Below are 12502 nucleotides of genomic sequence, written 5' to 3'. Positions count from 1 at the left end.
AACTTTACTATTTCTATACTAGGCAAAGCTTTTATCATTTAGGTAAGGGGTCTCCCCACAATCTAGGTTTGTTTAAGACCCTATATGTCTAAATGGGTGCTTTTGCCCATTTAATGTTTAGCTAAGTTAGAAAAAACATGTAATTCTCATTCAAAATCAATGAATTAGTCTGAGATTGATAAATTGGGATGAACTGTTGTGTTCATGATGATTGTTGGTATTACCAAAATAATGGTCACATTACTATAATTAAGAAAAGCTTCAAACATATAATGATCCCTTAGAATCCATATCTAATGGTTTCACTTCTCAAAATTTAGAAGGGTTCCCAAAAATTAAGTTTTTGAGGCATGTATATGTTTGAAATAAATGTAGTTCCAATGAGGAAGGGATTAAAAATCATCACAATTACATTTTATGACATTTTTTATTGCTTAGATTGTTTCTATGGTTTCCATATCTTGCATGCTTACATTTGTTGATTTTGCAAACCTTTACTAACATTTCCAAATATTCATGAGCAACAAGAGTGTTTTCATTGTATGAAAAATGTATACAACCATTTTTGGATGATTTCGTCTTAAACCCTTCCATGATTTAATCCTTAATTGTAACCCTTTCCACCTCATTCTTACCAAAGAAACCAAATTGACATTTTCGACACATTGAAAACCATGCCATTAGTAAGTCTGATGCCTCAACATGTATAAGAACATTGGTGAATATTAAATATTTTCCCTTTTTTAATATCATAAAAACGAATGGATTTAACTTGGCAAGACTTTACATTTGATGTACAATTGGTCATTTTGGATTTCTTTTGCAAAGAAGTGGTGATATAGGTAGATTTACCATTACAAGGCTATTAAAATGCTTGAATTTCACAAATATGTAGCTTTGAACTATACATCATGGATGTTGGGCATGTTGAAGTATTGCAAAGTGAACACTACCATTGGTATTCCTTTATTGTGTTTGAAAATATCAAAAGGCATGGTCAAATGGCTATAGATTGAACTTCACCATTTGCATTCCTCTTGTCTATTCAAGTAATAAAAAATATGAGGAGCTAGTTAGTTTGAATTTAGTGAAGTAAAAAAAGTATAGCAAATACTTATGTTGAATAGTGGGATAGATAGCAAAAATGTAACCCAAGCAAGGGTGACCTATATCTAAAGATACATGTGAAATATCAATGATGTAAAAAAGCCATGTAAGTATAAAGGAGCACTAGTCAACAAGATTGCATGAATAACTCTAAGCTTGTTGAGTATGATCAAGGATAAGTCTATTGGTGTGCATTATGTTATATGGGGCTATAATGCATCATCTGAGTGCAAGCCTCATCGAGGGTCCACTTTGGTTTGCATATTTTGGCTAAAGTTGAGATGGCTTGCATCGTCATCATCATCATCACATGAGAAGTAAGGGTTTTTGTTAGACGTAGATTTGTGGGAGGATCCTTTACTATATGTGCTTTTTGAGCTAGCAATAGACTCATCAGGAGTGGTAGTGCTTGAGTCTAGCCAAGGTACAGATTGCCAAATGCTCTCAAGATCACGAACCACATCACTCATGGAAGGTCGACTAGCAGTGTCATCTTTGCAGCAAGCTAAGGCCAACCTCACAAGGGGTGCAAGTGCCTCTACCGGGTATGGCCCCATTTGAGCATCCACCACATTTAGGAGCATCCCAGTGTCATATGCATACTTCACCTGCAACATATGTGATTTGAAAACAAGCCCTTTGTTAATCCTCGATGCATACCTTGTGCAATGTAAAGAGAGCCCAATTACACATTACACAATATTATGATCTCACATATGTTCTCTCTCTATGGGAAAGGCTTATCATTGTCTAAATCATGAATTTTCTTAATCACAAACCTCTTCGTTTATTTGAAAAAAATCTATCTTACTTAAATAATGACTCTCACAATAAGCATGGAAATTTTGTTTTGGTTACACTTGACTTGTGTTACCTCTCTAACAATGTTTTTCCCATTTGCAATTGGCTGCATGCTAGTGATAATCTCCAACAACACAACACCAAAGCTATAGACATCACTTTTGTCTGTTAGCTTATGTGTCAAGAAGTACTCAGGATCAAGATATCCCTACCAAACAAAATATACAATGTGAGAAGAATCATTTTTTATGGTTCCATAACTAAGCTAACAATCATATACTACCCTCAAATTCTAAATGTTGATGTTAGTATTACAAAAGTCACATTCATGAGGAAGGGTAGTTAGATTTAAAGGCTTTGGTAATCTTCCCACAAGTTATTCCTTGATTTTGTTGATATGGCAGCCAAACATTTATAGAGACACTACTCAATCAACTCCATCTACCTTGAATGAAAGGTTCCCTTGCCCTACATACTAGCACATGGATACTCTATTTACAAGAGGTACTATAGTCTAGTGAGTATATATAATTGCATTGGGTTCTCAACATCTCTAAGGTCCCTTTTTTGTACTTTTTGTAATTATATCTTGTAATGGTTGGATAAAGAGGCCAAGTATGATCTATATACTAGGTAAGGTCCCAAGGATCCTCTCATAGAAGAATTGCATCCTCCTACCATGATAATGACTAAAACATAGGAATATATGAGCAAGGGCTATCACATAAGAACATGTAAGGAGGTATAAACTAGTTTGATGGCTAGCGTTGAACATAAAATCTATCTTGCACTTAGATGAAATGATGACTAATCCAAAAGCACTTGGGTTGGGTTATGTTTAGTTTTATTTTTGCTTAATGGCATGTGTCATGGACCATACCGGAGTGCCTTTGACCACTGTGGAGACATGGCCAGGTGCAGAGCCTTCAATATCAGGAGCAGGAGCAAGCTTGGAGAGGCCAAAGTCAGCCACTCGAGCATTCCCATGAGAGTCCAACAAAATGTTGGAGGCCTTTATGTCACGATGGAAGATTGGAGGGTTAGCCTCTGTGTGAAGGTAGTGGATACCCCTTGCAGCTCCGATGGCCACTCGCAACCTTGCAGCAAAGTCCATTATCCTTTTTGAAGAAGAGGAGCAACCATGGCCTATCAAGCAACATAAGAAACAACAACTTAATTAAGGCCCACTATAAGAAAAGATAGAAAGGAAGAGTTGTAATCATGGCGAATTGATAAAGCCCATTACAAGAAAATGCACCCTTTTGAAATTCAAGAGAAAAGCATTGCATAAGTTGATTTAGTCCACAATGATGCTTCATGAAGTAAACATGACAAGCATACATGATTTTAAGAAGACCAACAACTAGTCTCTTTCAAGCATAATCTAAAGTAGAAAAGGAAGGCTTTTGAGAAGATTCCAAAGTATTTCATCCATTGTAAAGATAGAAAGAGAGTTAAGAAGGAACTCTAGCTCCCTTAAAAGAAACATTTTGATGCCTAAAGGACTTTTGATTGTCATAGAAACAATGGCCATGGTGAATGCCAACACCAATCTATGTAAAACTTACTATCTCAAGGCTTATTTAGGATGTACTTTTGCCAATAATAGAACCATCAAATCCAACTTAATTATGAATCCTAGAATTAAAAAATGATAGGAACTAAAAATCTATTGTAGTATTTCCTAAAAGCTATTGTAACATTGCCTAGTATATCATTTAGGTATGATAAGAGTGCTTCAATGAGCTTTATTGTACCTTAGAATTCAAAGTGTCATGGTGTAAAAGCATTAGCCTTAGCAACCACTACACAATGTTTGTCATCTACTCAATTGAACTAATTAATTCATTGAGTTAATGAGCAAAGAGAAAGTTGAAGATTTAGATTTCTTAGACATGAATTATATCCTAGTTTGTTCAAGTGCAATTGTTTGATATTAACAAGAAAATGGAATAGAGGAGTTAGTAATCCATTTCTAAGTCTGATAAGAAGAAACACATGGTAGCACATGAGAGAAACATAGAGGTAGGAAAGTCACCTGAAAGATGGTCCTTTAAGGTGCCATTAGGCATGTATTCATATACAAGCATCTACAAGACAGTTGTACAAATTAGTAAGTTAATGTGTAGAAGCAAGTAAATAGTAAAATACTAACTACTTGGCCATCAAAATGAATGTTTTATCACAATTATAACATGGAAGCTGCAAGTCACAAGTTGATTATGTTTCAAATATTTGGTCACATAAGAAAAATAATAACTTCAACTACCAACTCATAAGTCATCACACCACATTATGATAAACAAATAAATTTGTAATATGACTTATTACAGATATTCATACATTTAAAGATGATTTTCATTTAACTTCTAACTACTAACATCACGTTAAAATTGTCAACGTGATTTGTTTTCAATTGTCCTTTAATTTTAAGGGGACAAGAGAAAAAGGGGTAAGAGAAGTACTATGGGGACAAGAGAAAAAGGCTTGGGAGGAGTTGGTAGGACTTTGTTCACCCTTGCTTCCACTAAGACCTAATTTAGTCAAATAATCGATTTTATGAGTAGAACATCTCTTCACAAAACTTTTCTTTTAATGCAATGATTAAGAATTATTTGTGATTTGATTTCATCCCAATCTCTATAGCCCTAAGAGTAAGGCTTTACAGAGTTGCTCATTTGCATGTTTTTTGAACCCTTAACCTCCCATTCATCACACACCTATCTTATTGATTGAGTTGCCACTTGTTGGCATATCTTCACTAAACTTGAAGGCTTATATTTGAAAGTACTACATGACAAGCATGTGTTAAATGGTTGTGGGGAATGAATGGACCGATAAACAATACTTATCATGAGATAATAAAGATTGGTAACTTTGCCTAATGGGACATGTTTTGTCTTCAAATTATGAGTGGGCAATTTTGTGAATTGCAAAGTGAGCATTCAAGAGTAAATATTTTTACCTTCAATCTTAAGGGATTGGAGCTTATTCTAAGGTTTGTAAGCCATTTGGTCATATTACATTTTCCTTTTACAAACAACAGTATTGCTAAGGTTAAAGTGTGAGCTTGGTATCAACATGAGAGAGAGAGAGAGAGAGAGAGAGAGAGAGAGAGAGAGGGAGGGAGGGAGGGAGGGAGGGAGGGAGGGAGGAAGGGAGAGGGAGAGGGAGAGGGAGGTGGGGGTTATGTTCGAGGATTGTTATTGAGGCAAGTTAGTTCCATAATTTCTGTTGGTGTGATCCTTAAAGAGGTGGTTACTTTGTGGATGGATATCATTTGCACTACCCCAATTGTGCTCTTTTTGAGATTCCCCTTTTGTGATTGTGCAACCCTATATTTTTGGTAGCCTTTCGACTCCATGTGTTGTTTTCTACTAGTCTTTGAGTTCTCTTGGTTAGCTAGAAGTACAAGACGTTTCGGACAAATTCCCCACTATAATTCTCACATTAAGAATTATGATAACATCATGAACTTCTACTGAGGAGGTCCCGCATGCCTAGTTGGGTTGCGGTGCCCTGTCCCCAAAACTACAACCTAGTTAAGTATGCGGTGCCTCCCAAACAAGGACACACTCATGGTGTTGAGCGTTATAAAGAAAACCAAGGGAAGAGAGCCCTAGGGCCTAGGCCTATCTCTCACAAGAGACGCTCATGGGGTTGAAGGTTATAAAGAAAAACAAGGGAAGAGAGCTCTCTCACAAGGGGAGAAATTAGAGTGGACGTAGAATGTAAAGACTCTGTGGGAAGACATTGTGAATATTTTCATTGATTCAAATGTCCTGAGAGAGAGAGAGAGAGAGAACCTGCTCGTCGTTGTCGATGCAGTAGCCGATGAGAGAGACGAGGTTGCGGTGGTGGACGCGAGACAGCAGCTCGATCTCGGTGTGGAACTCCTCCTGGCCCTGCCGGGAACCCTGCTTCGCCCTCTTGATGGCCACCCTCTTCCCGTCCGCCAGCACCCCCCGGTACACCTTCCCGTACCCGCCTTGCCCCACCTGCATCTCCTCGCTGAAGCCCTTGGTCGCCGCCGCCAGCTCCTCGAACCGGAAGTCCTTCACCCCCGCCACCTTCAGCATCCTCTGGCTGCTCTCGCTCATGCCTGAGCCACACACACACACAAAAAGACTGGTGCGGGGTCATTATCTACTTCACTTAAGCTTCTGCATTTCAGAAGTTAGATTCCGCATTCCAATTCACATGAAGCTCTAAACAAATTCTGACTATAATTCCAACATTGTGAATTATAACAACTGCTTTAAACAAATTCCGACAATAATTCCCACATTGTGAATTATGACAACATCCATGAGCTTCTATTACGGAGGGACCGCATATCTAACTATGTGCAGTTCAGGACGGGGGACTGCTGGCCCCCAAAACTGATGATGTTGAAGACTACAGGGAAAAATAAGGGAAATAAGAGCCCCTTTGCCCATATCGGAACATGTCGAAAACTTCTTGTGATTATTCATATCCTCAAGCATCTGCATTTGAGGTTTCTATCCTAATAGTAGGATCTGAACATCCAAGCAAGTAGTGCGTTCATAAAGTGCTCCACAAGGTATAAAGTTGTGTGAGAATGCATTCCTGATCTATAAAGTGCCTCAAAAGGTAGCATCTTGATAGCTTTCTGATAAGCAAAGCTATAAGAAGATCCAATCCAGAAGCTGGTTAGGGAACCACGCAACATAATTTGTTGTAAGTCATATCATTGAGTTGCTATGCCATATGGAAGGTATGAAAGAAATAGATTAATATTCAACTTTTCCCATGTAAGGTTTGAAATCTATGCTGGTGCTCATTGGTCAATATTGGCTTTCTGTTGAGCTTGCCCATGCTAAGGTTTGAAGCCCAAGCTGGTGTTCACTGGTCAGTATATTGCTTTATGTTGAGTTTCACAATGTGTTGAATCCATCAAGCGCTCAAGGTGTGCAGTAATGTAGCTTTGTTCTCAAAACATCTCAATAAGTTGAATCCATCAGGAGCTGAAGATTTGCCTTGGTCAGTACTCAGCTGTTGTTCTAAATAAGTCACAGCACGTAGAACTCATCCAGAGTGCATTCTGTGCATCGATTAGTACCTGGTCTCAAAATAATGTAATGCCTTAAAGCCATCAAGACCTTGAGACCCAAGTGCACATGCACATTAGCATCTTGGTTGCAGACATAAATAACTCATGTCGCAATAGGGTGAATACCTCAAGAGCTCAATTGGGGTGCTGTACATATGTAAACACAGATTTAACATACAAATGCAGAGAAGACCTCATGTTTTTCATACCCAATAGCTTCCTTTTGATGGACCTTCGTGCTTTCATTTTGATGTGCTGGTGGCTTCTCAGCACCAAGAACAGGAACCCTGCAACAATGGCTGTTGTGCCCACAATGCAGCTTAGCAGTACCGTCACTATCAATCGCCAGTTCTGTTGATAGGAACTGAGAGCATGGAGGTCACCTGCACATTGTGGAGAAACCCGTTTCATACAGTTTGAAATGTAAGGCATGTGTGGATCGGCTTGTGTTGTCAATCCAACAAATATGTCAATCTGCTGGAAAATTATAATATTTAAGGTTCAAAGAAACTCCTAGGATATGAACAGAGGTTTGGGTAACGGGAGGAAGAAGGAAAAAAGAATGCACTTAAAGCTACTATGCAGGGAAATTTCGATCAGGCATATAGCAAATAGCACAGATCTGACAAGATAATGATGTGTCATAAATTCTATACTGCAACATTATACCGTACATCCATGGTGAAAGCTTAGACAGACAATATGTACTAACAACTATTAGCTAGGCACAATATTAAACAAACTTTGCTCCCCTTGAGTGGAAACAAACACTCAGACCAGATCGTGCAGTGAAAGAATCAGGGCTAGAAATTACTAATAAACAATCTCCACTTACAGAGTGGACAACCTTGAGGGGGTGCTGAGAACACACAATTTCAGAACTTTGAAAAAATGTATGGGATGTGATTTGCCATTTAGGACAGGCCAAATGGAAGGAACTGTATGCTACTCCCAAGTGGCACATGGAAACAAAACTAGGCAACCTCATCTTGGGAATAGAGTAGGGGTCAGATCTGAGCGTTTGAGCATAATTACTTTATGGTTACAAAAACCGTGGTAATCAACAGCTATTTGAAGAACATTAGGGTGCCGTACCTTGGTACAAGGTGTAGTTGAAGAACAAGAGCTCTTGAGGCCCATAAAAGTCATTCGGAGGAAGTTTCCAGCCACTAAAGATTGCAAAAATTCTCAATACCTCCTGCTCACTGAAGATTCGAGGTCCATCAGCAGGTGGGAAAATCTTGAGAAGGGTAGTGAACCGAGGCCCTGGCTCTTTGGCAAAAGAATTCAGATAGACTTGATTTGGTGCAAGGGACAGTCCTCCAGCAATCCATTCCTCATATCCGTGTATGAAGGGTGTGAAGAATGAGAAGCTGGGGCTTTTCAATCTATATCCCACCAGTATGGGCATGGCACACCTGCACAAGCCTTGACTGTAAAACACTGCTGGAATGGGCTCCTCCCCAGGCGAACAAGTCATTGGGTCACAAGTTGGACCATAGTTGTTGTCCCCAACTCTGTTTTCAGGGAAGAACAAGTCATGGTGGACCTTGCAGAGTCTGTGGATCAAAGTATCGCTGCTGTTGCAGATTTTGTGATTGCCATGTAACCTGTAAGATGCCACAATAGAGAGGAAATATTCTGATGAAAACTGGGTGATCAAAACTTTCATAGCGAGCTACATCAACTGTATAGTTGCAATTACCACACAAGCAAGTTTGGGTGAAAGTTCACTGCGTTTGTCAAGTTTGCTGGAATAGACGAGAGTGAGTTGTTTTGAAAATCCCTGCAGAAAAGGTTGCAAATTACTGATGTTCCAATTGCAGTGAATCCTGCTCTTCTAATATGCTTATATGTGACAGAATGGGGAATGCTAGCATGCTTACAGCAAAATTTCATTGTTGGAAGATGTGAACACTGCTGCTGTGCCAAAACTCTGTGGAATAGGGCCTGACAGATTGTTGCTTCTAAGTGCCCTGACCGACATTCAAAACTTCCAGTTATAGACAGTTGTAGATGAGACAAAGATGTATTGAAGGAGACATGGTTACTGGCAGTTCCTTGGACTGAACTTACAGAAGTTGTAGTCCTGAAAGAGTTCCAAAGCTATCTGGTATACTACCGTTCAGCAGATTGTAAGATAGATCACTACATGTATAAGCCATCAACATGCAAGCATCAGACCTTTAACACTCTGCAAAAGCACTTTAGTGGTACATTATTCATTGTAAGGCAAACATGGCTTTTAAATCTTACATAGTGGTTATATTTTGTGGCATCTTTGATGGTATCTCTCCTTCCAGCTGATTTTGACTCAGATCTCTGTTTTTTATTTCAAACAAACATGTCAAGCCACCTTTTATTGCTATTACATTCTGTAGGATCAGTGGAGCACACTTACAGATAATCCAGATACGACAGTCTGCTTAGGTCAGGGATTGTTCCTCGAAGGTTACAGTTTCTCATGCTCCTGCAGTAAGGCATATGCATTACTATATTGGTATTTTTTTTGCACATTAAATTGGCATTCTTAACTGCCACAACTTACAGTTTTGTGAGGTTGAACATGCTACTGAATTCCTCTGGAATGGTTGCACTTGTAAACGGATTGTTGTCTAATTGTCTGTGACCAAAGGATTATGTCACAGAAGTGCGGCATGAATGATACTTGCAATTATTCAGTTGTGTTGCCTGCTTTTACTTTTCAAAGAATGCATAACTCCTTACAAAATTTGCAAAGTTGAGATGTTTGCAAGTTGGTAGGGTATGAGACCATCCAGATTGTTGGTATCAACAAGTCTGTAAATTAGTGGATTAGTACAAGTTTTAGTAGCTAAGTAATCTTACATTAGTGTGTCTCTATACTATATACATGGATCAAGCCGTCATTGTTTCAGCACAGATCAAGCCTTCAAATTTTTGGTACATGTACTGTGCACTTACAGATGTACCAATTTGGGAAGGTTTCCGAGTTCTTTAGGGATGCTTCCACTCAGAGAGTTGTTATTCATGTGCCTGCGTGTTTGTTATTGTTTTCAATCAGAAGAGAGTAAAACGTTACATTTTTGCATTTAACCAGTTTTTCAAGGGTGCAGAATTTGGCGTATATCTTACAAGTGCTTGATGCTATTAAGATTTGCAAATGTTGTAGGAATGGATCCTGATATTTGATTCATATCTATCTGAAAGCGATCTAATAGAGTAAGGAATCCAAGTTCTTCTGGAATTGCACCTGTGAGGTTGTTTCCATTTAGCAGCCTGAGAAAACCAAGGAGAGGATCAGGCATATAACTTTTGGTAATTGAATGCCTAACTCACTTTGGAAGTTATATGCACTTACAGCAGGTTCAGCTGTTTCAAGTTTCCCAATTCTTTAGGTATGCTCCCTGTAAACTGATTCCACATGACATCTCTGTGTTATTATTAACAGAGAGACAGTTGAATGTATTAGTCTTGCATGCTGACTTGGAGGATTGTCACCACTGGTAGTAGTAGGGAACACTTCCTGTGATGTTTCAATATGCAGTTGTAATCTTGATGGGCATAAAGTTTGATGCAAATTGTAATACACTTACAGTATTTGGAGACTGTCCAAGTTTCCTAGCTCAGGAGCAAGTTGGCCAGTTAAGTTATTGTTAAGTAGGCGGCTGGAAGGCAACAACAGAGTGCAATCCTGCAGTGAGCTTGCTTGTACAAGAAAATGGATGTACACAGATGAGGGTGGAGCAAAACATACAGCTCTGTGACACGGCTGGCTCCTCCGTCAATGCCAGGGCTGCAAAATACACCTTCCCATTGATCACCACAAGGATCCTGTCCTTGCCAGTTCTGCAGCTTGCCAAACTGATCTCTTGTAGCATGCAGGAAGGCATTGAGTGCAGCCACTGTGAACACATCAATCACAGAGACATTGCTCCTTTTGAGAGACAGCACTAAGGAATGGGCACTTGTTCAAAGGGGCTTCAAGCCAAATAAAAGGCAAAAACACTTGCTGGGGGGCATATAATTACCATCCCCTGGATGGGTAGCAGCCTGTGTAGCAGGAAGTGCCACAAGAATCAGGAAGCTTAGGCAGAGTGGTATGTTACTGCCTGTGCTGCTATGGATGATGGCCTTTCCTTCTCCTCTTCTGTGTCTTCTGCTCTGGGACAAATCAGCCATATCCATTGCTTGTTCCAGTCCGGATTCTGTGAGGTTCTCATTTATGAGACTGCTCTCTATTCCTCTGGTCTCTTTCTCTCCCTCTCTCTCTCTCTCTCTCTCTCTCTCTCTCTCTCTCTCTCTCAATCAAAGCTTCACACAGCCGCAAGCCCACCAATTGAACAAAGCGCCTCTCATAATTATTACGCAGAAAGCATCCTGCAGCCAAGAATGTAACACGGTCGTCGTGGAGTGCAAGGTTTAGTTTGCCCCAAAATCATAATTTTACTACCACCATCGCCATCGGCAACCGAAACCTGATCTTTGGAAACAATCCAACAGACACTCACTAAAGGCTTGCCGATATTCCTGTTTGTGGGTTTTGGGTCTTGTCTTTTTGCGCCTCAGTTGGTCCTCCCCTGAATCCCCAAAGAACGCGCACGAGAGAGAGAGAGAGAGAGAGAGAGAGAGAGAGAGAGAGAATGCTTGGCCACCACTGCGCCATCATTTTTCTTGAAAGAACACACAAGAAAAAAAGGGAGGAGGAACAGCATAATTAAAGATTGGCGGGAGATCTACGTAAAGTTAAGCGCTTTGGAAGCTCCGGTCATTCGTGTCTCTTGTTCTTCCCCCCTAATTATTCATATCTATTTCTATGTCCCACAGTGCATCTAGATTCCATGATCTCATTCCATGATCCATCTATAGACTTCATCAAGGTTTTGATCAAATCAGCCTTTGATACTGTTTTTTAAAGATATCATTTGAAGCCAAGTATGACTTCTTAGCCATATGCTATTAAAATGGTCCAGTCACATGGTGACTCTTCATTAAACATTGGCTCTTCATTGGAAGTTTAATCCATTTAACCTATGCCAAGAGGCTTTCTTGAGTGGTGCAAAAACATGGATAAGCCATTGAGTTGTTCTCTCACAGCTATTTGTCTTTACACTATCCTCTCTTTTTTTATGCGAAAGCATATTGTACTATCCTCCTTTCACAAAAAGAATGTATAACACTAAGTTATCTCCTTGAGAAGCAATGATAATACTAAACATCCAAAGGTGTTTGCTAAAATGATGAGTAGGGATACACACCCTTAAAAGACTCAAAAAGTCTATTTATATTATCATGAAAATGAGAGCAAGATCTAGAAGAGGAACTTCTTCATTGGGAGCAACTCAAGGTACATAAATAAATATACATTTCCGTTGACAAACCCCAAGAACAAAAGAACTCTACTTTTTGCACAAAACTCAAGGTAAAAAGCATGCACGACATGAACAAGAGACCAATTGGGTGCAATCTCCCCCTATGCCTTGTGTGAGCGCTCCACAAAGCATGTATTTTATGTATTAATCATCAAGCTCAAATAATAGC

The 12502-nt window shown here is 39.4% G+C and overlaps 1 protein-coding gene across 1 annotated transcript; it reads right to left on the bottom strand.

Moving 5' to 3' along the window:
- Positions 1-732: 732 nt before the first annotated feature.
- LOC148020849 (putative LRR receptor-like serine/threonine-protein kinase At1g06840) lies at positions 733-11652 on the bottom strand. The gene is made up of 21 exons (XM_087698641.1): positions 11473-11652; positions 10993-11169; positions 10719-10866; positions 10558-10629; positions 10323-10394; positions 10097-10240; positions 9926-9997; positions 9710-9781; positions 9531-9605; positions 9384-9452; positions 9239-9304; positions 9059-9130; positions 8869-8958; positions 8688-8768; positions 8078-8592; positions 7192-7365; positions 5715-6010; positions 3947-3998; positions 2789-3054; positions 1982-2116; positions 733-1715 (listed from the first exon to the last, which is right to left on the bottom strand). The coding sequence occupies exons 2-21, from the start codon at positions 11147-11149 to the stop codon at positions 1344-1346; spliced, it is 3000 nt and encodes a 999-aa protein (XP_087554767.1). The 5' UTR covers positions 11150-11169; positions 11473-11652; the 3' UTR covers positions 733-1343.
- Between the last annotated feature and the right edge of the window lie 850 nt (positions 11653-12502).

Source organism: Lygodium microphyllum, chromosome 18, assembly GCF_053477565.2.
Source record: "Lygodium microphyllum isolate KBCC chromosome 18, Lygodium_microphyllum_v1.1.10, whole genome shotgun sequence".
In the NCBI taxonomy this organism is placed as follows: Eukaryota; Viridiplantae; Streptophyta; class Polypodiopsida; order Schizaeales; family Lygodiaceae; genus Lygodium; species Lygodium microphyllum.
Note: the sequence above shows the minus strand (reverse complement) of the source record. Positions and strands in the feature narration are given on the sequence as shown.

Excerpts from the sequence above, each read along its gene's own strand:
- LOC148020849 (XM_087698641.1), bottom strand. The coding sequence starts at position 11,149 with ATGGATATGGCTGATTTGTCCCAGAGCAGAAGACACAGAAGAGGAGAA. Across the intron at positions 10,630-10,718 it reads GCCAGCCGTGTCACAGAGCT|CCGCCTACTTAACAATAACT; the intron begins GTATGTTTTGCT and ends GTTGCCTTCCAG. Across the intron at positions 10,241-10,322 it reads TTGAAACAGCTGAACCTGCT|GCTGCTAAATGGAAACAACC; the intron begins GTAAGTGCATAT and ends TGGTTTTCTCAG.